The sequence below is a fragment of the Balaenoptera borealis genome (assembly GCF_965194805.1).
Source record: "Balaenoptera borealis genome assembly, chromosome: 1".
Classification (NCBI taxonomy): Eukaryota; Metazoa; Chordata; class Mammalia; order Artiodactyla; family Balaenopteridae; genus Balaenoptera; species Balaenoptera borealis.
The window spans coordinates 171,655,281-171,681,548 of NC_138860.1; the positions used below are offsets into that span (position 1 = coordinate 171,655,281).

The 26,268-nt window shown below is 49.3% G+C and overlaps 1 protein-coding gene across 1 annotated transcript in view; it reads right to left on the reverse strand.

Annotated features, from left to right (window-relative positions):
• OPRD1 (opioid receptor delta 1) overlaps window positions 1-13,434 on the reverse strand; it is a 56,516-nt gene extending 43,082 nt beyond the window's left edge. The window contains exon 1 of the mRNA XM_082348421.1: window positions 13,059-13,434. Coding sequence (XP_082204547.1) covers window positions 13,059-13,273 — 215 coding nt within the window. The 5' untranslated portion in view covers window positions 13,274-13,434. The remainder of the gene's footprint in view (window positions 1-13,058) is intronic.
• Between the last annotated feature and the right edge of the window lie 12,834 nt (window positions 13,435-26,268).

Sequence of the window (26,268 nt, forward strand, 5' to 3'; positions counted from 1 at the left end):
TGTATTAAAAAAAAGAAAAAAACGCACGCTCATTTTTGCCACAGTTGTAATTGGTGAATTCTTAATTATTTTGAGTACTTACCATTGCCAAGTAAATGTCCCAATTCCATAATTCCATGTAAAAAATTGCCCTCAAGTTTTTCATTCTTAGTGACCTTATATGGATGCTACAGTTTGCCTAATCTGTACCCTCCCACACACACACCCCCCAGCCCCACGCCTCACCCCCCAGGGCCACTCCTTGAGGACAATGGGCAAGGCAGGCCCCGTTCAGACCGCTTCACACACATTCTCTCCTTTGACTCACACCCACCGGGAAAAGCGGGTATCAATACATTCTCATTTCGTACACAGAAGAAACCTATAGCCCAAAGAGAAGAGGTGCTTGTCCAGAAGCACAGTGTGGACAGAACCATAGTCTAAAGTCATGTGTTCCGAAAAGCCCAGGCTTCCCACCTCTAGGCCTTTGGCCATGCTGGGCATTACTTATACTTCCTTCTGCCTGACACACAATAGAGTTTCACTTTTGTTTTATTTATTAATAATTCAGTATTTTAATAACTATAAATCAATCCTGCTCCATGGCCTCTCCCAATCCCTGGCTGTATGAAAAAGTCATTTTTCCACATTTGGGATCAGAGGGTATCATGGGTTCGACCTTCTTCACGGACGTTCCTTCTTGGACACTGCATGAGTGGGCTCCGGGAATCAAGGCACCTCGGTTCAAGGCTGATTCTGCCATTTACCCACTGTGGCCCTCGGCAAGTGAATTATCACCTCTGAGCCTCAGTGGCCTCATCTGTCAAATGGAGAGAAACATGGTACCAAGCTCAAAGAATTGGGAGAATTAAATGAGATCATTTATGTGAGGCACTCAGCACAGAGCTGCCCACCTTGTCAGCCCTCAAGAAAGGTCAGCAGTGCTATTTTTGGTGTTAAGTCCGACAAGTCAATATGCCATTCTTTGCTGTTGACCTCTCTCGTACCTGGGATGACCAGGCCCTGAGACTGTGGAGGAAGCGTCTTGTGGCCACCTGCCCCTCCCAGCAGGACAGTCCTCTGACCACGTGTGGGCTCTGCTCCCTCTTCACTGGGAGGAATGGAAAATCACTAGATGTGGGGCATTTCCTAGCACTTCAGGAAGATGAGTTTTTGTAACCAAGGGAAACAAATTACCTCCATCTGTCCTGCAGGGGCATCTGGCCTGGCCGGGAGAAGCAGTTTCTTTCCCTTGGCTTAATCCTTGCCCCTGTTCCCAAGTCCTAGGCAACCAGCCAAAAGGCATCATTATCACCAACAACTTCCTGTTATGGGCCAGGCCCTGTGCTAAGGCCATACATCATCTCCCTTAACCTTTGCCCTCACTGTTCCCCCTGCTAAAACACTTCCTCCTAGCAAGTGGCCTCTGCTCAATTGTCTCCTCCTCCCCAACCTCCCCATCTACATCTGCAGCCCCACCACTCTCTCTCACCATGCCTGTTTTAGTTGACTTCGTTGCCTATAGCATTGGCCTCACATCTATTTCCTTATTGTCTATCTTTTCCCCACTAGAATGTCAGCTCCATGAGGACAGGGACTGTGTCTTGATCATTGTTGCATACCTAGCACCTAGAACTCTGCCTGATACTTAGGAGTTGCTGAATGTATGTTTACCTACAATGTATATGTTTTTCTATCATCCCTATTTCACAGATAAGAAAACAGGCTCTGTGAGGTGAGCCCAAGGGTGGAAAGCCAGCAAGAAGCAGACCTGGATTTGAATCCAGTCTCTGAAGGATATGGCTGCTTCACTAGCTGCTGGCCTTGCCCCAGGGAACTTGGGTTCTTTGGGCCTCTTAGGTGTTTTCAGTGGCCCCCAAGTTGGACTGCCCTGTGTAGGAACTAACGTCTCATGCTCCCAGCTACTCCTGTTCCCAGTCACCCTTTGGCTCTCCCTTAGCCCAGGTAATCCCAAGCATGGAAACAGATGCAAGAGGAGGCAAGGGGTTAGGAAAGGCAAGTTCCAGTCCTGCCTTGGCCACTGACTCAAAAGACACAGAACTTCTCCAGGCCCCAGTTTATTCAGTTGTAAATCAGAGGGGCTGAACTTGATATACAAGATGGCAGAGGACAGGGCAATGGTTAAAAGTGCAGGCTCTACTATTCACAGTAGCCAGCCAAGACATAGAAACAACCTAAACGTCCATCGACAGATGAATGGATAAAGAAGACGTGGTACATAAATACAATGGAATACTACTCAGCCATAAAAAAGAATGAAATAATGCCACCCATGCAGCAACATGGGTGCAACTAGAGATTATCATACTAAGTGAAGTAAGTCAGAGAGAGAAAAACAAATACCATATGATATCACTTATATGTAGAATCTAAAATATGACACAAATGAACCCATCTATGAAACAGACTCACATGATACTATACACAGAAAATCCTGAAGAGGCCACCAGAAAACTAATAGAGCTAATCAATGAATTTCGTAAAGTTGCAGGATACAAAATTAATGCACAGAAATCTCTTGCATTCTTATACACTAACAACGAAAGATCAGAAAGAGAAATTAAGGAAACAATTCCATTCACCACTGCAACAAAAAGAATAAAATATCTAGGAATAAACCTACCTAAGGAGGTAAAAGACCTGTACTCAGAAAACTATAAGACACTGATAAAAGAAATCAAAGATGACACAAACAGATGGAGAGATATACCATGTTCATGGATTGGAAGAATCAATATTGTGAAAATGACTATACTACCCAAAGCAATCTACAGATTCAATGCATTCCCTATCAAATTACCATGGCATTTTTTACAAAACTAGAACAAAAAATCTTAAAATTTGTATGGAGACACAAAAGACCCCGAATAGCCAAAGCAATCTTGAGAGAAAAAAATAGAGCTGGAGGAATCAGACTCCCTGACTTCAGACTATACTACAAATCTACAGTAATCAAGACAATATGGTACTGGCACAAAAACAGAAATATAGATCAATGGAACAGGATAGAAAGCCCAGAGGTAAACCCATACACCTATGGTCAACCAATCTATGACAAAGGAGGCAAGGATATACGATGGAGAAAAGAGTCTCTTCAATAAGTGGCACTGAGAAAACTGGAGAGCTACATGTAAAAGAATGAAATTAGAACACTCCCTAACACAATACACAAAAATAAACTCAAGATGGATTAAAGACCTAAATGTAAGACCGGACACTATAAAACTCTTAGAGGAAAACATAGGAAGAACACTCTCTGACATAAACCACAGCAAGATCTTTTTTGATCCACCTCCTAGAGTTATGGAAATAAAAACAAAAATAAACAAATGGGACCTACTGAAACTTAAAAGCTTTTGCACAGCAAAGGAAACCATAAACAAGAAGAAAGACAACCCGCAGAATGGGAGAAAATATCTGCAAACGAATCAATGGACAAAGGATTAATCTCCAAAATATATAAACAGCTCATGCAGCTCTATATTAAAAAAAAAAAACAACCTAATCAAAAAATGGGCAGAAGACCTAAATAGACATTTATCCAAAGAAGACATACAGATGGCCAAGAGGCACAGGAAAAGCTGCTCAACATCACTAATTATTAGAGAAATGCAAATCAAAACTGCAATGAGGTATCACCTCACACCGGTTAGAATAGGCATCATCAGTAAATCTACAAACAATAAATGCTGGAGAGGGTGTGGAGAAAAGGGAACCCTCTTGCACTGTTGGTGGGAATATAAATTGATATAGCCACTATGGAGAACAGTATGGAGGTTCCTTAAAAAAGTAAAAATAGAATTACCATATGACCCAGCAATCCCACTACTGGGCATTTACCCAGAGAAAACCATAATTCAAAAAGACACATGCACCCCAAAGTTCATTGCAGCACTATTTACAATAGCCAGGTCATGGAAGCAACCTAAATGCCCATCTACAGACGAATGGATAAAGAAGTTGTGGTACATATATACAATGGAATATTACTCAGCCATAAAAAGGAACGAAATTGGGTCATTTGTAAAGACGTGGATGGACCTAGAGACTGTCATACAGAGTGAAGTAAGTCAGAAAGAGAAAAACAAATATCGTATATTAATGCATATATATGGAATCTAGAAAAATGGTACAGATGAACCAGTTTGCAAGGCAGAAATAGAGACACAGATGCAGAGAACAAACATATGGACACCAAGGGGGGAAAGTGGGAGGTGTGGGGTGGGTGGTGTGATGAATTGGGAGATTGGGATTGACATATATACACTAATATGTATAAAATAGAGAACTAATAAGAACATGCTGTATAGCACAGGGAACTCCACTTCGCTGTACAGTAGAAACTAACACAACATTGTAAAACAACTATACCACCCCCCCCCCAAAAAAAGAAACAGACTCACAGACATAAAGAACAGACCTGTGGTTGCCAAGGAGGAGGGGGGTGGGGGAGGGATGGATTGGGAGTTTGGGATTAGCAGATGCAAACTATTATATATAGAATGGATAAACAACAAGGTCCTACTGTATAGTACAGGGAACTACATTCAATATCCTGAGATAAACCATAATGGAAAAGAATATTAAAAAGAATGTATATATATGTATAACTGAATCACTTTGCTGTACAGCAGAAATTAACACAACATTGTAAATCAACTATACTTCAATTAAAAAAAAAAAAGTGCAGACTCTGCGATCAGAATGACCTGACTTCAATCCGACTCTAGGACTTTGAGGATGTTATATCAAACATTCTCTGAGCCTCGAGTTTCCTCATCTAGAAAATGGGGGCAAATGCACTCACCTAATAGAGGTCTGTGAGGATTAAACAGGATAATATATATACATCTCTAAGCAGAGTGCCTGGCACAAAATAAATGTGCAATAAAGAGAATAATCATCCGTGATTCAAAATTCTACGCCCTGGTGAAAAGGTTATTTCGGCAGGGGAGGGGAGTGAGGCCATTTCTACCTCTCCCTGTGTCATGTTTATTGAATGGGACTCTTTGACCTCACAGGACTCTAAAGTTTGAGTTCCTTCCACTGATCAAGAAAGACTTGGGAAGCTACAGGAGAAAAAATTCTTGCTGCACACACCCACCCCGGCCAGAGACAAAGCTGCTGATTTCTGCAGCTGAACTGGGAGCTCTAAATCAATAGAACACGACCCAGACACCCCACCCCACCCCACCCCATGCCGCACAGCTGGTAATGGGGCCTCTGTAGCCTGCAAGATGGTAAATTGCTAATTTAAGCCGGGCTTTCTGCTCTACGCCACGATTATCCCTCTTCCTGTGCATGTTATGATGTCTGGGTAGCCAATTAGATTTCGAGGTCCCAGGACTCCGAGGTTAATGAAATCATGCCTTGCCCTTGCACAGCCCCCGTCCTCTAAAGTTCACGCATCATCCGCCAGGAAGGGGAGAAGGGAAATCTGAGATCACAGAATCTGAGAAGCATTCTTCCTCCAGTCTCAGCTGTGGGGAAAGGAGCCTGAAATTATGTATGTCTATCTTTTCTCCACCCAAATCTCCAGTGCCAAACCTCCACACAATGGTTTGCCAGTGCCCTCTTGCATAGCTTCAGGGACGGGAAACTCCCTATATTACACAGAAGCCCATACCTTCCTGAAGAGCTCTATTAGAAAATTTATTCTAGAAATAATATGAGATGTGCACAAACATATGGGTTCAAGAATGTTCACAAACACATTATTTAGACTGGCATAATATGGGAAATGATGTAAGTCCCCCCATATAGAAGACATTCATACAATGCAGCCGTCAAAAATCATGTCTTCAAAGAATGTTTGATAACATGAGAATACACTCATAATGGTACGTGAAAAGGCAGCTTACAAAATATTATATATGATGTGATCATTATTTCAATATAGTATGATACAGATGTCATTAAAACACACACACACACACACAAACAAACACAGAGCGAGAGACACAGAAAGAGATGGGAAGGAAATACACCAAAATGACAAATCTTTTCTCTTTATGGTAGGATTATGGGTAATGTTTGTCTCTGCTTAATCGTCTCAGTATTTTCTGAAATAACTACAGTGTTACTTATGGTGACTTATGTTACTGTGTTTATTGTAAAAAAAAAAATGTCTAGTATTGAGCTGACAAAGTTTCCCTTTAGCATCCACCCAATAATTCTAGTTCCTCTGGGGCTCAATAAATGTCGATCAAATGAGTGAGAAGCAAGTCTACTCCTCTTCTAAATAGACATAATAATAGAAAATGTTTATAGAATACTTACCAAGTTCCTGGCTCTGTACTGAAGTCCTTCACATGAAGCCTCATGAACATCTCATAACCATGCTATGAGGGTCTATTGCTACTCCCATTTCACAGATGAGAAAACTGAGGCTCAGAGAGGTTATGTATGTATCTCCCAAGCTCACTCTCTTAGTAAATGTGATCCCAGGTCAGTCTGGCTCTGATGTCCAGGCTCCCAAGTGCTGTCACCCCACACAGAGGCCTCGGAGGTTTGCAGACAGCAATCTGCCCTCCTCCCCAGCCCTGGTCCTCCCTCCTCTAACTAGACAGCCCCAGCTCTCGCCTCCATTCCCCATGTGTCCCATGGATGGCAGTGACAGAGTGGACGTGGAGGGGTTTGGGAGTCAGAAAGACCTGGGTGTGCCCCTTTCTGGCTGTGAGAGTCTCCCTCGGAGCCTTCCCACCCTCATCTCTCATACCCTCGCAGGCCTGTCATGCAGCTTGGAGGAGCCTCTGGCACGTGGCAGGAGCGCGGGAGTGACTCCTCTGGATTCTCCCCGGTGTGTCTGTGAGTCACACATGTTCCCCAGGAAATGAACCCAAGACCTGGGAAGCTAGGCCCCGGGGCAGGGCCAGGAGGCTCGGGGACACCATCCAGGGCTGCTGCCCTCCCTGCTCGCCTCGCCAGAGCTCATCCGGCCCAGCCTCCTGCCTTCTGCAGGTCCCACAGCGCTCTGGCTTAGAAAGGAACAACCAAGGCCAGGGTTTCTGGGGTCTGTCCCAGGTCACCCAGCTCTCTTCCATCACCCTGAGCTGACCCCTTCCAATCCACCCCAAGCCCACCCACAGCAAATTTGTCCTCTTGAACTCCATTCTGCACAGACTGCTCCAAAGTCCTCTTCCCCATGGCCTGTGACCAAAAGCTCCTTCATTTCCCAGCATGGCAGCCTTACCATGGGCCCCAAGAACCTGTCTAGTCTCACAACTCGAGCCACAGCACGGCCTCTGGCCCCTAACACAGCCACGCTGGGCCGGACTCCAGGCCCCTCCTCAGTCCTCCCTCCCCACCCCCCCTCACCAGAATGACTCCCTCCAATTCCCTGGGGCTGGTCCATGGAGTTCCTCTAATATTTGCACCCTCCCCCAGGAATTCTGGAAGGTCCGTGGGTGCATCACTGGCCCCAGGGCCTGGCCGCAGCTCAGCACATAGCAGGCTCTCCTGACAACCACGGTGAGGAGGACACCTGTTTGCAAGGCCTTCCCTGTTTTGGTCCTTATGGCCTCTGCAGCCTCACAGCCAGCCCAGCCCCTGGCTCTCTCCATTCTGCCACGGTGAACTTCCCTGCCCTCTGCAGCTCTGCCATCCGATCATCTGCTGAAGCTTTCTTTGCTTGTGCTGTTCCCTCTGCCTGGAATGCACCACCCCCCTCTCTGTGGAGCCAAGTACTGCTCCCCCTTCACGACTCATTACAGACACCACCTGCTCTGGCTGGGTCAGGTGCCCCCCTGGACTCCCTCAGCTCCAGGAAGCTGCAATTGCCCCTGGAGCTGTAACTAACTAGGGGGTCCTGGGGGGTACATCAGAAGCCAGAGGCCATGCTGAGGCTTAAGCTGAGAGTCTGGGCAGTGAGAGCTGAGGCTGGACGGGCCTGCCACGGGTCAGCATCAGCAAAGGCTTGTTGAATGAGTAAACATGCAGACGATGCAGGAAACAGGAAAGGACCCAAGGTGGAAAGTGTAGACAATCAGGTCTCATAGCCACCAGCTCTGCCTGCCTGGAGCAGCTGCAGGGGTGCCCGTTAATCTCGGCATTTGACACATACTGAAGGCCTACTATGTGCCAGGTGCTGTGCTATGACCTTCACATTCATGATCTCACTTAATGCTCCCAATAACCTATCCTGATCACCCCAATTTTGCAAATGCAGAAATGGGGCTCAGGGGAGTTAAGCTGTTTGCCCAAAGCCACAACACTGGGACATGGTCGAGCGGGGATGGAGACCAGCATGACCTGACCCCCAGCCATGACCTTCACCACTGCACTGTGTCACCTCACTGGGATCTCTCCTGGCCCAGGAGCCCTGCATCCGCAGACCCCAATCAGGACAAGAGAGGAGAGGGAGACAAGAAGACAAGGGCTTCACGCTGGGTCCCCAAGAGCAGGACGGGGACTCAGAGCTCTCACCCTGAGCACTTGTCCCAGCAACCCCTGGCACCTCGGTAGTAGACAGAGGGGACACCCAGAACCCTTACTCACCTGTCATGGCCCCACCCCACACTAGGCTGCCAGGCCCAACCTCCCCTCCCTGCTCTGTGCTGCAGTCACCTGGGATGGGAGGGAAAACACGATGCTCTACCAACGTCGTCTTGTCATCTTTAAGACAAAGGTGCTTCTGAGGCAGGTGCTACGATCCACATTTTATAAATGGAGAAACTGCGGTGCAGAGCGGCCATCCAACCTGCTAAAGATCTTAGCAGGTGGCAGAGCTGGCATTTGATACAAGAGTCAGAAGAGACACCAGACCAGGAAGAGCTCAAGGGGCAGAGAAACGCATAGTCTGAAACAGAGTCATGAAGAGGCAGACCGGGCTGGTAAGAGGCAGGGAGGCCCGGTGGGGGTGATGGGGGTGGTGAGAGACACAGCAAGGTGCAAACCTGCCAAAACCAGGGTCAGGGAGAGGTGGAGGCCGGGGACAGGGCAGGCGGACAAGAGACCAGGTGGAGAAGCATTGACTCCAATCTCCTACCGGATTCAGGACAGGCAAACTGGGAAGCTCTGAGCCATGTAGAGGGAAGATGGGGTCACCCATCAGAGATGCGGGGGTCCTTAAGCCCTTCACACTCCACCCTGCCTAGAGGGCTGCCAATGGGAACTCTGAGATGCCAGGCCTGCTCAGGGTACGATTGCACCCAGAAGGAGGGGTTGTTGGGTGTCTGCTCTAAAGACCCACCAAGTCACCACCCTGGCTGAACTCACCCTGCAGGGGTAGGGAGTGTCTGCCTGGGGACCACACATCCCCAAAACTCCTGCTCACACTTCATGGAACACTCAGGAACCATAGGCTGTTTGCTCAGAGTGCAATTCCCAGAGGCCCCTCTCATGTATCCAGAAGGATGAGTGGGCTTCCCGGGCGGGTCCATGGATCAAGGAGAGGGTCAGAGTTGGGGGGGTAGGAGGGAACGGAGAGTGCTTTGTGCTCTGGGATTCTGAGATACCTGTGTTCTGTTTTTTCAGCCCCTCGTCCATGTCAGGCTTCCCGTCACAGGCTCTTCCCTCACCTTTTTACTTAGTCACCCCCTCCTCATCCTTCAGCTCCTCAGAGGCCTTCCCTGAACTTCCAGACCAGGTGAGACCCTCCCCGCATCGTGGGCTCCCACAGCTCCCTCATACTCTTCCACGGCCCTCACCACAGCTACAAACTTAAATCTGTTGGATGGCTGGCTGATGAATGCCTATTTCTCCCAGACCTGAGCTCCATGAGGGCAGGGACGGTGGATTTTCTTCCCCACCATCATATCTCAGCATCTAGCACAGTGCGTCCATAGGATTTTTCTTGAATGAGTTAATTCTTTTCATTCCTTCACATAGAGACCCTCCCTGTTCTCAAAGGGCTTAAAAGGCTCAGACACAACATGTTATTTAATCCTCACCACAACCCCAGATGCATTGCTGTTACTTCCACTTTACAGGTGAAGAAATGAACTTCCGAAAGGTGAAGTCACTAGTCCAAATACACAACAAGTAAGTGGCTTTGAACTCGGGATTTGCACATTGATGCGTCTGCTTCTGGCCCCAGCTCTGCCACTACACCTCCCTGTTTTTCTGCCCCAATGGTCCTCTGGATCTTCCTTTGCAAACCTTCCCCTACTCCCCCAGATAGGTTCAGCTCAGGACTGACAGGCAGAATTCATTCATTCAATCATTCATTCATTCAACCAATCAACTGACTCACTTACTGGTGGGGCTGGGCTCTGCATGGGGTGTCAGGGAACCACAGATACACCAGAGGCTTTTCTCCATCCTGGCTCCCCTCCCTGCACTGCTCTTGGGATTTTACCAGCAGAAGCCAAGCCCCAGGCAGCTGCCCTGTCCCTAGCCTCCCTTTCAGTGGGGAAGGACTAAGTGCAGGGGCCCGTCATTCCCCTCCCCAAGGACGGCAGCCTAAAATACGAGTGCTGAATAATGTGTAGGCTCATCGTCCTTTTGTCTCCATCATTCTCTGAGAATGCTAGGACAAGAGGAGGGACAGGATTCTGCCCCCTCCTTCCATGCAATTCTTTGTTCCCTATCCCAGGCAGCTCTGGAAAAAGTTCTGGACAAGACCAGGGTTCTACTCTGGGTCTGGAGCCAGCTGTGGGACCTAAGGGGAACAGGCCACCTTGCCTCCCTCTGAACTGCAGATTCCTCACCTGTAGAATGGAGGTGACAATGATGGGGATGCTAAGGCCTATCCCACAGGGTTGTAGGTGAGGATTAAATCAGTCGGGCCCAGAGATACAGTGATCACATAGATGGTTGGCCCAGGAAATGTCTTAGCAACACAGGGACCTGAGGGGCCAGCTATGCTGCTTCCAAGATGCATTTGACAATGTGATTTTCGGAAGCTTGGTTGGAGTACCCTAGCAGGCAGAGCCCAGGGCCTGCCCTGAGTGGACCCTCAGAAGTGAGAGGCCCTCCCCTGGCTCAGTGGTAGTGGGGGAGCTGTGCTCATCAGCCCACCAGCCAGAGGCCCCAGGAAAGAGACTGGAGATGGGACCGAACACACTGACACTCAGCTTTCCCCAGATCAGAGCACTTAGAGCCCCCCTAGAGAGCACGAGTGCCAGGAACCTGGGACTCCCTGAATCAGAGTTATTCCCAGGCCCACCTTAGGACAAGCGCCCCCTCACTCTCCTCTGTCGTAGGCACTGGATTCTGAAGAATCTGGAAAGTTACTCATCCGCATCGTACACACAGCTTCCACTTACTGGGTCCAGGCACCACGCCAGCTGCATTATATATGCTCGCTCAGTGACACCTCACAAAAACCCTGTCGAAGAAGCTTTTATTATTCCCCCATTCTATAGATGAAGAAACTGAGGCTCAAAGAGACTAAGTGTTTTATCCAAGTCACAGAGCCAGTTCGTGGCTGGGATTAACACTCAGGTTGACCCAAGTCTACAGGCCACACGACTTCCAAAGGTAAAGTGGGGAGAATCACCGACAAAAATGCAAAGCAAAGATCAATCCTGCCTGTGCTTGGGGGAATTTTCCCACTGTGGCTGGTGATGAGTCACTGAAAGCACAGGACATTCTTGTGCCCTCCACTCTTCCTGGGGGAGCAAAGCTTCCCCTGGAGTCATCGACGCCAAAGCTCCCTCAACACCCACACACCCACGCAATGCTCCAGTATACTGCACCCTGCCCGGCAGAGACCCCATACTCTGGAATTCATACTCCCAACTGAGGAGACTGGGTCTCTATCCCTCAGACAGGGAAACTGAGGCAGATGGGGCAGATGGTGGGGCAGGGGGAATGAGCCCCCAATGTGATAGGCATCAGCCACTGGGCCAAGACCACAGTTCACATCTCCCACCTCAGAATCCACGATCTGCCCTCTGCCTTCTGCCCGGCTTGGTGACACCAGAGCCCAGACAAGTTTAGGATTGTACTCTTGGTCAACCACCGTGAATCACCCATTTCCAACTAACAGTAAATACCAGGGCATCTTTGTTGTTATAAAGATAGGAGTTTCCTTTCAATTCTTTTTGCCAGTGTCTGCACTGGCAGAGCTGGGTCAGGAAGGCTGCTTTTGGGCAAGACAATGATGTCTTAAACTCTCTGAGAAGGTCCCCGCACTGAACATCGATACCAAGAAGCGAACTTCACTTCCTCAGATGAAAGTACAAACTCCACTCCAGCCCAAACAAATCACTTTTGTCTTTTCCAGAAAACAAGACGTTAGAGGAGAGGAGGAGAAGGTGAGAGGGAGCATTTGTGAGGAGGATCTGAGGTCTCTGAATCACGTCCAGAGCTCAGGACCAGAGGGCCACTGGGGAAGGAAGCAGAGAGCGACTAGCTGGCCCACTGTACCCAGGAACCATGGTACCCCTTAACAAACGCACACACAGGTGCACAAACACAAGTGTCCAAAGCCACTCTGGATGCTCTCCTCCTCCGAGGGTTTCAGGGGTCTGACAAGAAACAACAGTCACACTGTCATGTGCTCCTACAGAGAGAATCACAAACTGACAGTGTGAGACAAGCACACACACCAACACTGGGACCCCAGCAGAAGATCCCCAAGTGTGACTTGGTAAGTGACCCTCGGCATGATGCAGACACACAAGCGCTCCTGTGCCCTCACCTGTGTAGTCAGCCCACACACTGCTGTCTCACCAGAGGCCCATGGCACTTCCGGCATCTCTGCCCACCCCTACCAGGTTTTTGGAGGTCCAAACACACATCTGTACTGTCACAAACAAAATCACGCACTCACAAACTGTGACAGACACACAACTGTCCCCAAACTGTCCCACATAGACTGATACAGAAATAGGGGATGCCAACAGATGATCAAATGTTATTAGTTAAACGCGGGCGCGCGCGCGCGCGCGCACACACACACACACACACACACACACACACACATACACACACGCGCGCGCGCGCGCCAGCGTCCCCCTCGCGATGGAAGTGGTCTTTCCGCTGGGCCCCGGGCGCCCCCTTCAGGAAGTGCGGAGGCCCCGGGAGTGCGGGGTCTAAGGTCAGGGTCCCAGGTCCGTAGTCCCCACCCACCCCGGGGCATAGCCCGACGCACCATCCCGCAGCGCACTCACCGGACGATGCCGAACATGACGAGCAAGTTGCCCAGCAGCCCCACGGCGCACACCGCCGAGTAGAGCGCGGTGATGGCGATAGCCAGGGCGAGGGACGAGGCGCTCCGTGCTGCCGGAGGCCCCGACGCATTGGCGCCCGCGCTGGGGAAGGCGTCCGACGCGTTGGCGACGAGCGAGGACCGCAGCTCGGCGTCGGGGGAGGGGGCCGGTTCCATGGCGGCCAGGCGGCGGGCGCCGCGTCCCTGCACGCCGTGCGCCCTGGGCGCAGAAACCCGGTGCGAGAGGCGCGCCAAGGGACGAGGCCGCGGCCCCGACGCCGCCGGCTGCTGCGCCCGGACCGCCCGGCTACCTCCGCGCCCCCTCCGCCCGCCTCGCCGCCCGCCTCACCGCCTGCACCGGCCCGGCCCCCAGCTCCCGCCCGCTCTCCGAGCCCGGACCGCTCTGAGCCAGGAACAGCTGCGGGCTCCTCGGACGCGCCCGCCGCGCGCACCACGTGGCCCGGAGGCGGCAGCCAGTCTGCGCCCGCGACCGGGGGCGGGCGCTGCACCACCAACTTGGAGTGGAGCCAGGGAAGCTACCCACTCCCTCCCTAGGGATGCTCCGCCGGCTCGGGTGCGCCCCCACCCCAGCCGGGACTCACCTCTGCATCCTCTGCCGCTTTGGGATTGGAAGGACCTGTATATGAATCCCACCTCTCACTCCTGCACTAGCAAACAGAGTGACCTTGAGCAAGTCACTTAACCTCTCTCAACTTCATTTTTCTCTTCTGAAAAATGAGAATAATCGCACCACCTCCTTCAGAGGGTTGTAGGGGAGATTAGTAAAATGATGCGGGTAAAGAACTTAGCTCAGTGCAGGGTACGCAGTAAATGCTCCATAAATAACCATTACTATCCATGGCTTTCTTTTACTCCATTCATTTGCTCAACAGAACTTTTTTGGGTGCCGAATATAAGAACCAGGTACTACTGGGGAGCCACTAGTGCATAAAACCAGATGCGGCCCCTGCCTCCTTACAGCCCAGTGGAGGAGAGAGACGTCAATCCCAGGACCACACTGATGAAGGTACAGTTACACACGGAGGAAAAGTGAAAGAAAGCAAGGCATTCCTGTGGCAGGACCTACAAAACCCAGGGGTCAGGACAGCTTCCCTGAGGAAATGACACCTAAGGTAAGATGTGAAGTGTGAGGAGGGACTGACTTAGGGAAAAGCATGTCAGACAAAGAAACCACATGTGCAAAGACCCTGTGGTCAGAGGGATTAAAAGGCCAGGAAGAGGAGAAGGCAGAAAGGGAGTGTGGGGAGAAGGGGATGAGGTGGTGGGCAGGGTCTCAAAGACCACCTTAAGGATCACTCTGGCTGCTGTAGGTGCAGATGGAAGGGGGCTATTTCTGACACCTTCTCCCTAACCTGACCAGCCCAGACCCAGAGCCATCCTCCTTCTTGGGACTCCTTTCCTTCCCAGAACATCCTCCCTACTGCTCCAGCACTGTGCTGAGCCCTTTATCCATGCAGCAACACTTTGGCGTAGATTCTATCATTAGTGTCCCCAGTTTACAGACGAGAAAACTAGTCTAACACTAAATTATCCCATATGGTAATTATTTCTATCCAAGTTTGTTTTCTCCTTCGGAAGACCAGACCTGATTGATCCCTGGACCCAGTGGAGGGCTGGGGTCATAGTGGGTGCTCAGGAAATACTTGTTGGATGAATAAAAGTCCCAAGGGGAATGGAATGGGACAATATTGGGGCTCCTGGGCTCTAGGGTGACACTCTTGGCCCTGTGAGTGGTTGGGCAAGGACCCCTCATTCACATCACTCTCTGGCTTGAGTCATCTGTCTATGTGCAAGGCTCTTACCCTTTCCCAGAAAGAACGAAGACAGAATTCCCAAGTTCACCCTCTGTCCATTCTCTTTGTCCCTCCCAGCTGCTGTCCAAGCCCCTCTACCAGCTACAGCAGATTCCCCACCCCAAGGCTTTCCCACCCAATCATCTAAGGACTCGTCAGGCAGGTGATTTTTGCTCTGTGGTCACATATGCTGCCAAAACTCGCTCCCTTGTCCCAAAGGGGCTGCTATCCACAGAGACTTTTCTGGTGCCGGGGGAGAGACATTGAGACAGGAAGAAGGAGGGCTATTTTACTAGAGTTCTGGCCCCCTCCCAACCCCTCCAACAAGCCAAAATTTTTCCAACTTCAGGACATTTGCATATTCTATTTCTTCCACTTGGAAGGCTCAGCCATTTCCTCAGGCTAAATGCTATTCATCCTTCAAGTTTCAGCTTAAATATCACTTCCTGCATGAAAGCTTCACTGACTGCCCCCCCCATACACACACACAATTAGACCAGGTGTCCTTGTTATTCTCATAGCGTCATGTACCTCTTCCTTACAGAATTTCCCACATATTTATTTGGGCAATCATTGGATTTGTGTGCATCACCTGTACAATAGGTCTTGTGCACTTCTGTACCTCCACCTTAGTGCTTGATGCGTGGTTGACTAGAAAGCTCAATTCCAACTTTGGTGAGCTCCCATTCCGATGAGGGAGACACAGCATTTATAGCTTCATATGGTACCTAGGAATTCTTTTTTTTTTTTTTTTTTTATTTATTATTTATTTTTGGCTGTGTTGGGTCTTCGTTTCTGTGCGAGGGCTTTCTCTAGTTGAGGCAAGTGGGGGCCACTCTTCATCGCGATGCGCGGGCCTCTCACTATCGCGGCCTCTCTTGTTGCGGAGCACAGGCTCCAGACGCGCAGGCTCAGTAGTTGTGGCGCACGGGCCTAGTTGCTCCGCGGCATGTGGGATCTTCCCAGACCAGGGCTCGAACCCATGTCCCCTGCATTGGCAGGCAGATTCTCAACCACTGCGCCACCAGGGAAGCCCCCCTAGGAATTCTTTTAAGCAACTAAAACCCTTTGCATAAACTCTGCAATCACATCTTATTTGGAACTGAAGTACAGATCTTCCTCAGTTACAATGGGGTTACGTCCCAATAAACCTATTGTCAGTTGAAAATATCATGGTAAATCAAAAATGCATTTAATACACCCAACCTACCGAACATCATAGCTTAGCCTACCTTAAACATGCTCAGGGCACTTATATTAGCCTACAGTCAGGCAAAACCATCTAACATAAAGCCTGTTTTATAATCAAGTGTTGACTATCTCATGTAATTTATTGGATACTGTACTGAAAGTGAAAACCAGCATGGTTGTGTGGGTGCAGGATGTTGTAACTGTACCGGTTATTTGCTGTTGTGATTGCCTGGCTGACTGGGAGCTGCGGCTCGCTGCCGCAGCCCAGCATCACAGGAGAGAACCATACCGCATATCACAAGCCTGGAAAGAATCAAAATTCAAAGTACGGTTTCTACTGAATGTGTATCAGCTTTGCACTATTGTAAAGTCAAAAAATCATAAATCGAACCACCGTAAATCAGGGACCATCTATACTAGTTCCCTGCTCCACCCCCCCACCCTTGGCTTTTGGCTGTCACCAAGCAAGTCTGCCTTCACCCCTTGGCGTTGCATTTGGGGCCCTCCCCAGTCTGGACCTAACCAGGGTTTATTGCCGCCCTCTTCTGACTCCACCCCTAACCCCACCCTAATCGCATACCCCAGCCATACTGGGCTTAAGAGAATTTTTTTTAATTGCATTCCACGATGTTTTTGAGTCCCTCCTGGGTAAGGAAATGCTATGGTGGAAAGCCATAGCTATGGTGGAGGCAAATGACAGAAAAAGAGTTTCCCTTAACTTCTGTGAGCCTTAGTTTTATCATCCGTAAAGTAGAGAAGGGCAGGATTTGGGTGAGGATCTGGTGAAACGACAGATGCTCTTCCAAATGCTCTTCCAACCGAGAAAGGGCTGCATGAGCACAAGTTACGAAACCAGGAGCATGAGTAAGACCATTGCTCTCTTAAAGGAGCTCGCAATCAAGAAGCTGTGACAGATATGTAAATGACCAAGTACAAGAGCGACATAATTGCTAAGAAAGCACACGTGCTGTCATGGGCTGCGCCTTTTCAGGGTTTGCTTGCCGAAAGGCAGCAGTCTGCAGCCTGGAAGAGGTTTCTCACCAGAACCCAACCCTGCTGGCACCCTGAGACGTCCAGCCTCCAGAACTGTGAGAAATAAATGTCTGTTGTTGATAAGCCACTCAGTTATGGTACTTTGTTACAGCAGCCCCAAATGACTAAGGAGCTGAATTCCTCCCCCCACCCAGGACATTGGAAGGACACATGGAAACTTGAAAGGCATCTAAAGGGGTTTCCCCAGTGGCCTCCCAAAATGAATACTTTGAAGAGATCAACTCTTACCCGAATGTGAGTGTTCTAGTCTATTTATCTTTAAAAGACAGTCTCATTTCTGTGGTCACAACTCATAAATAATCCTGTTGGCTACCATTTAGAGAGAACTTGCTGTGTGCCACGCACGGGGCCAAGTGTTCTGTGGATTATCTCATTTAATTCTCGGCAGCTCTAGAGGTGTGAGGTCTTTCTACTGTTATTCCGTTTTGCAGAGGTTAGGTTACGTGCCTACGCCAGAGCAGGGATGCCAAGCCAGGTCTGCGTGACCTGCCCAAAAGCCACTCCTGACAACCACACTACTGCCTCTCAGAGCAGAGCCTAGAAAGTCATCACCCCAAAAAACACCAGAACCCATGGCTGCTGTCTCTGCTCAGCAGTTTCCCCGCTGTGGAGGGCGATGAGTCACGTGAACTCAGGAGATTCTTGAGCCCATCCCTGCTCTTGGTGGAGCAGAGAAGATGCAGCCCTCCATGCCTGGGCCGCCAAACGATTCCATTTTCCTTGACCCCATCCTTGACTTCAGATTAGAACAAAAACAAAAATGGATGGGGAATCCTGGGCCAACCCAGGGCATCAGAAGGCGTCAGTGGTAGAGAAACAGAAATTACTGAAGGAGTCGGAGCAGAAAGGAACTCCCCGGGGAAGCTATTAACAATTTAGTACGTGGGACTGTGGCTCCCACCTGCCAAAGAGACACTGCCTGATGGAAATAGTGTGACTGCCTCCAAGTGAGTGAGTGAGCGAGCAGCTCCCCTGGGTTGCCTTTAGTCTGGCTCCATCTGCAAGCCCCAGGAGGAGGAAGGACCTTAGCGAGAACCATGAAATAATAACCACTTGCATTTGCAAAGTACTTTTGACTTTCCAGAGCACTTCGAAATTGATGACTTCGTATTATCTTGACACCATCTGGATAATGGAAAGGTCAGGTTTCATTATCTTCATTTTATAGCTAGGAAGACAGATAGCTAGAGAGCCTGGCTGAGATGATTTCATAGCAAGCCAGCGAAGGAAATAGGGTTGGGACCTTCCGTCTAGTTGCCCAAATCAGAAAGCTGAGGGTCACTCTTGACCCCTCTCTCTTCCCCCCTCCAAACCCCCACCTCTAGGTAATCACCAAGTCCTGTGCATTCTTCCTAATAACCCATGAATCCTGCCATTGTTCTTTGTTTTTACTACTGTCTGCCTAGTCTATGCGTCATCATTTCTTGCTGAAATTATTGAAATAGACTCTGAAATTGAGCCCCTGCTTCCAGGCTCGCTGCCTGCAAGCAGAAACGTGGCTGCAGGATTCTCCACACGTGCACCTCTCTCTGCCTTGCTAGCCTCTTGTACCACCTTCCCCTTCACACGCTATGTTCCAGCCAAAATAAACTCCTTATGGTTCTCCAAATAACCTGCTTCTCTCACATCTGGGTTCATCTAAGTAGTTAAGAGTGGGGCTTTGGCATCAGACTGGTTGCATTGAAAATCCCAGCTCAGCAACTCACTAGTTGCATGTCCTTGGGCAAGTTCCTTAACTTCTTCTGTAAGTTTCATGCAGTGGGAACAGCAAAAGCACCTGCTTCATGGAACCTGGCATGTAGGCAGTGCTCAATATGTTAGCTATTACTGTGATGATGGCGCCTCTGCCTGGAATACTCTACTGCAGGCTCCCAAGCCCCTTTGTCACCTAACCCACTCCTACACCCCCGCCCCGTCTCAACTGAGATGTTGCTTTCTTCCCTCCTCCCTCAGATTAATTTCTATCACGTATCGTCTGCTCTCTTGGGGCTCATCTTCCTCCCAGAAGCATAGTCAGGTCCTGAGTTCCTAGAAAACTATTCCACCCAGATGTTGCCAGGAGGCCTGGGTCTGTCAGGAAGAGGAGGGAATGGAGCTGGAGAGAGAGGGTGACCAAGGCAGGAGACAGTTTGATTCTTTGAGAAGGGAAGGACAGAAGAGGTCGTAGGTTCCTTGAGTGAAGATTTTAATGGTTAGTAAGAGCCTGGAAGTTTTCTTTTTCTTTTTCTTTTTGGCCGCGCTGCGGCTTCGGGGGGATCTTAGTTCCCCAACCAGGGATTGAACTCAGGCCCCTGGCAGTGGAAGTGCAGAGTCCTAACCACTGGACCACCAGGGAATTCCCATGGGCCTGGAAATTTTGCAGTAAGTTCAGGGTCAAGAGAGCAGAGATAGAGTCTCTTGCTTTCGAAGGGACCCCCGGGGCTTGGACAAAAGCACCTCAGAAGGAACCTGAATGGACCAAATGCCAAAGGCTTTGCCCCATGTTTCCTAGATCAGGCAAACCTCAGACAGAAGGACTAGATGACCCCCTGGCCTGCCCTCCAGTGACTGACACTGGATTTTCCCACAACCCTAGTGGATGGGGGCAGAGGTAGAGTTCATTTTATTTATTTATTTTTTTAATTGTTTTTTTTGCACCTGAGTGTCATGGAGGAAATGCATATGCCTGTTAGAGGAACCATCATGAGGCCCAGACCAGGCATCAACAAAAGACAGATGAAAATTACCCTCTTCGGAAGAAGAAAGGTGACCTGGAGAAATTGAAGCTGCAAAATCTCCCTCCTCCTCCTTGTTCCTGGGATTAACCCGCTGTCCAGACACTGTCAACAGTCTGCCCACAAGCCATGTCCTCCCTTTATTTCCTGCAACTGTAACCTGATCAGGAGGTAGGGGTATTCCCTTGATCTGGGGTAAGGGAGCCCTTTCCCTGCCTCAGGGGATGAATTGGCCTAAATGAATCATGGTAATCTGTGGTAGATTGCAAAACGGTCATAATCCTTCATTACTCTCTGCATCTATGCAGCTCTCCCCATCAAGCAATGGAATCTATTTCACCACCCCTGTACCTGGCCCAGCTTATGACTTGCTTTGCCCATAAGAGTACGATGGAAATGACAGTGTGCCAGTCCAGAGTCCAGGCCATAGGAGGCCTTGCCCTCTTCCACCCAATCTCTTGGAACCCTATCACTGCCATGGAAACAAGCTTGGCCTAACCTGCTGGATGAGAGACCTAGTCACTCCATCACCCCAGGTGGCAACCAGCCAACACCAGACATGTGAGTAAGTAAGGCCATCCTAGACCAGGCAACTCCCAGCCGACCCAACAGCTGACCACAGGCACAGGAGGAAGCCCAGCCAAGATCAGCCAGGCCTGGCTCAGATCAGCAGAACTATTCAGTGATCCACAGACTCGTAGCAATAATGAATGCTTATTGTTTCAAGTCCCTAGGTTTTGGTGTGATCTGTTAATCAGGAGCCATCATGATACATAACTTCCTACATCAGTGATTGGTCTGGGGATGGATATGTAACCAATGAGATGTATAGAGAGGTCTGCTTGACATCATTTTTTCCAGAATAAAAAGTAAAGCCGCATCAGAAGAAAACTGTTTGCCCAAACCCCTTGGGATGCTGGTATGATGCCTGGAGCTATAGCAGCCATCCTGCAATTACAAATCAATAAGCATAAGAATGAAAAACCAGTGAGGTTGTCAGTAGAAAGAGAATAAGCCTGGGTATTTGGTGATGTTGTTGAACTCTAAATATCCCGGCTCTGGACTTCAAGACCTTTTGTTTAAGCCACTCCTAGTCATGGTTTTTTGGTTACTTGTAGCTTAAAGCATTCCTAAAGGAGGTACCAGTGTGTGGGTAACATCCAAGAAGAATGACACAAGAATAAGTAGACATGGTTTATTGGCATGACTACAACTTTGTTTGGAGACTGGGAGGTGGAACTCTCTAAGAGTATGGGTTTGAAAACTGGGTTGGCCACATACTAGTTATGTGATTTTGGATAAGTTTCTCAACTTCACCAAGCCTCACTTTCCTCATCTATTAAGAGGAAATGATAATAATACATATTTTATAGGATTATGAAGGAGATAAATGAGGTAATACAAATACAGAACTTGTTGCAGTGCCTGGCACATTCAATAAGCTCTTTTTTTTTTTAATTTATTTATTTATTTATTTTTGGCTGTGTTGCGTCTTAGTTTCTGTGCGAGGGCTTTCTCCAGTTGCGGCGAGCGGGGGCCACTCTTCATCGCGGTGTGCGGGCCTCTCACTATCGCGGCCTCTCTTGTTGCGGGGCACAGGCTCCAGACGCGCAGGCTCAGTAGTTGTGGCTCACGGGCCCAATTGCTCCGCGGCATGTGGGATCTTCCCGGACCAGGGCTCGAACCCGCATCCCCTGCATCGGCAGGCAGACTCTCAACCACTGCGCCACCAGGGAAGCCCAAGCTCTTTTTTTAAATTTATTTTATTTTATTTTATTTATTTATTTTTGTCTGCGTTGGGTCTTCATTGCTGTGCATGGGCTTTCTCTAGTTTCGGTGAGCGGGGTCTACTCTTCGTTTCAGTGCACAGGCTTCTCATTGCAGTGGCTTCTCTTGTTGTGGAGCACGGGCTCTAGGCGCGCGGGCTTCAGTAGTTGTGGCACGCCAGCTTCAGCAGTTGTGGCTCATGGGCTCTAGAGCACAGGCTTAGTAGTTGTGGCACGTGGGCTTAGTTGCTCCGCGGCATGTGGGATCTTCCCAGACCAGGGATCAAACCCGTGTGCCCTGCTATGGCAGGCGGATTCTTAACCACTGTGCCGCCAGGGATGTCTTCAATAAGCTCTTGTCTTAGCTAGTACTATTCTTACAATAATCATGCCTAATATTAATAACAAGAACCCATGTTTATATCAAACTTCCTTTCTCAATCTTGTGAGGCAAAGTGATCCCAGATTTAGATGGATCCATCCCTGGCATTTACCAGTGTTGGGTACATGTGCTGAAGAGTGTGCTGGGGCCTGCCTGGAGTTCATTCCCCAGTGTCAAATTGCAGGATGTGTTTGTTTAGAGTGGGGGGTGATGAGGGGAGGGATTAGAAGGGACTTGAAGGACTTCCCTGGCAGTCCAGTGGTTAAGACTCCACACTCCCAATGCAGGGCGCATGGGTTCGATCCCTGGTCTGGGAACTAAGATCCCGCATGCTGCGCAGTGTGGCGGAAAAAAAAAAAAAGACTTTGCCTTCCACTGCAGGGGGTGCCATCCCTGGTCGGGGAGCTGAGATCCCGCATGCCTCTCAGCCAAAAAACCAAAACATAAACAGAAGCAATATTGTAACAAATTCAATAAAGACTTTAAAAATGGTCCACATCAAAAAAAAAATCTTTAAAAGAAAAGGGGGGTGGGGCTTGAAAGATGAGTGAGTGGCAGCAGGGAAGGAACAGTGGCTGGGAGGAGAGTACGGGACAGGCTCAGAGCTCCCCAGCTCAGTGCCAGCTACGTCTGCGTGAATAGAGGCCTTGGTGCTACAGGCAGAAGGCGAGGGGCCTCGGAGGCCCGGGGCCCCAGCAGCCCGGCCCATCAAGCGCTGCGCAGTGGGGAGAAGGGCCTTCCGCGGACTTACCCTCGAGGACAGTGCACACTACCTCCCCGCCTGCCTCCACAGGATGGTGGAAGTGAACATGCTCCATCTGTCTCCTGTTTTTTTCTATCAGGCTATCATTTTCCTTCTACAGAAAGTAGTTCTTCCCTTTCCTTTCTCTACTTTTTCTTCTCCGCTCATTTCCTTCAGCTCCCCATCCCACCACTCTCACCTCCTCCTGCCCCGAATTTGGATTCCCATTCCCTCCACTGGATCCCTAATGCCACCCACTCCCATCTCTCCTCTTTGTCTAACCTTAGTAATTACTCTCCGGTAGCACTGATGCTGCACTTCTCTCACCTCCACACTACACACTTGACGGTGTTAGAAATTGCTTTCGGTTGACCTCATCAGATGGGTATTCCCCACCGGCAAGTCCCTGGCCTCCTTCTTCCCCCTTCCAACCATCCGTGTCCTCCCCACAAAGCCTGGGCAGGACTCTGAACCAGCGGAGGACACTGGGGGGCTAGACTGAGTGCAGACAGTCTCAGCCCTTGTGGAGAGATCCTGCCTTCAGGGGCATCTCTCCCCCTCCTGCAAAGGGCCCTGGGGCTCAGGGTGCCGGCCTCCTGGCTGGGTCCCAGGGCCGTTTTGGCGGTGAGGCAGGGTGGTGTGGTGAACAAACACAATGTTAGGAGCCCTGGGACTAGCATTCTGCCACCAGATGCACAGAACTGTAGGACTGGGGAAGAAAAACTTAGGCATCGTCTCATCCAACCCTCCCTTCGTTTACAGAAAAAGATGCTGAGGTCCAGAGTGGTGAAGGGACTTACACGCAGCAAATTAGTAGCAAAGTCAAGACCAGAACCTATCTGTGTCTCCTGAATCATGTAACAATGTGCTTTCTCCCACACCAGGCAGGGTGACCTTGGGCAACTGCATCTATTCACATACCAGGCATTTTGGAAGCACTTTTATGTATATGATATGATTTAACCCTTCACCTAACTCTTTCAGGGAAGAAGTGTCATGATCCTCAGTTTACAGACGAGGAATCCAAGGCTCAGAGCAGTTCAGGAACTTGCCCAATGTCATGCAGGGGCTGGATTGCAACCCAGGTCTCTCTGACTCCAGAGACCCTCCTAGCCACGGCACAAAACCTCTCTGTGAAACACTAAGCACCCTGGGCCTCAGTTTCCTCACCTGTTAAATGGAGGAGTTGAACTTCATGGCCCTCAGACCCACCTGCGAGGCATCAAAAAGAACTCCAAGGAGAGGCAGGCTGTTTGCTAGTTGCCCACATTCGTGGGAGAATTTCTCTGTTTTCCCCCATTTGCTTCAAAACAGCTAGCCCCCAGGTTTACACTGAGAGGAGCCCAGGGAAGGTGCCATGGCAACCACAGCGGCTCCAGGGAGCCGAATTCGCCTGACTTGGCCAGACTGGCAAACTGAGTGACCTGAGGCCTGCCCTACTGGAGAGGGTCAAGGCAGAGCCACGGCTAGCCCAAAGGACTTGAATCAGACCACAGGTTGTCCAGAGGAGGGGTCAGCAGCTGCACTCTGCCCCAGAGATCCTGGCAGGGCAGAGAGAGCACGGATTTGTAGCCTGAAAATAAGGTTCTATGACCAGATCAGTGACATATAAATTTGGGGATCTTGGGCAAATCAGTTATTCTCTCTAAGCCTCAAGGTTTTTTTTTCCCACCTAGCACATAGAGTATGCACAAAATAAATAGCAGCTGCTATTATTAATACTAATATTCAAATTTTGAAGAGTTGTATGCCCATCAGCTAATGAACTTGAAATTTCTTTATAGAGAATTTCCTGGTGGTCCAGTGGTAAGACTCTGTGCCCTCACTGCGAGGGCCCAGGTTCACATAACTAAGATCCCGCATGACACACGGCTCGGCCAAAAAAAAAAAAAAAAAAAGCTTTATATACTGCAGGACTGCACAAGTGCAAGATATTATTATTACCCAGTAAGAATATTCACACACCCCTGGCTGTGTAAGACCCTTTATTGCATATAATAACTGAACCAAGCACTTTCCATATAAAAGCCACATTAGACACTATGTTTGGGGAGAAGTACAAAGACTTCTCAAAGTACCTGAATCTTTACAGGCTAGAAGGTGACATTATAAGGGAGGAGTAAGTGTTATGAGCAAGGGTCAGATGGAGGTGTTGGGAGTTGAGAGACAGAGACCATAGATTGAGTTGGGAAAGGCTTTCCTGGGGATGTAGCCATTGGGTAGGCAGGCCACATCCTCACTGTACCCCGGACTGCAGACACCTCTGTTAAGCATACACCTCCTGGGTTATAGTCGTTTACAGCCATTGTCTCTGTGGTTGCAAGTAACAGAAACCCACTGCAGCTAACTTAAGCCGACAAAGGAGACTTATTGTATGGGAACGGGGTGTCAGAGAATCCATAGTCAGGGATGTAGACTGGCTCTGGAAAGACCCTGGGACCAAGAATAGAATCCCAGGAACTCAATCTCTGTTTCTCACCTCGCCCCATTCTTCTCTATCTACAGAGCAGCCTCTTCTGCAGCTCCAGCCAAAGTGATGGGTCTGACCACCCGCAGCTCCTAAATTCTCAGGTTTAACACTCAGCCTGGCACCCAGCAAATAGGGCAACCAACTATCCCGGGACTCTCTTAGTTTTTCCACGGCAACCTCTCAGTCCTGGGAAAATCGGGAGGGTTAGTCACCCTGACAATAGCTGCGCAAGACATATTGAGTTCATAAAGGTTCTAGTGCCAGCTACAAGCAAGGGTAGTGTCTGAACCCCTATTCAGTGGTCCTGAGGGAAGGAAACCTGATTGGTCCTGCTTAAGTCAGGTGACCTCCCCCCCGACCAATCAGCCAGGGCCGCAGAGTACAAATATGGCTGCCAGGGGTGAGGTCATTGGTTGCTGGTCCAGATAGATCTCCCGCAGGGTGTCAGCTGTCATTTCTGTCTTCCCTCCAAATAAGGAACTCTTTAGGGAAAGGGACCATGCCCTATTTATCTTTGTATTCCCAGAGCCTAGCACCTGTCTGACAGAAACTACATAATAGGTACAAGATTTTTCTTTACACTTACTGTTCCTTCTACCTAGAATGTTCTTCCCCCACTCCCCACGTGGCTGGGGTCTCACCTCAAACACCAGCCCTGAGCTCCAATCTAAATTACATTCCTCCCCCACATCACTATCTTTCACATCAGCCTCTTGCAAACAGTTATTACTTCCTGGTTTTCTTCCCAGCGCTTATCACCACCTGAAATTATCTTCTTCAATTTGCTGGCTGGAGTTGTGTCTGTTTTCCCAATACTAGTATGTGCACTCCAGAAGGGCAGACACCTTATCTCTCTGTTCATCACTGTGTCCCCGGTGCTAAGTCCCACTACATGCCCTGTTGTAGGTGCTTAAGAAATTTTTGTTGAATAAATAGATGGACAAAATGTAGAGGAGGGGGAGGTACATTCCAGGTGTGATAACAGCACCAGGTGAAACACAGCAGAGAGAATTAACTGCAGTGTCTGCACCTTGAACAGG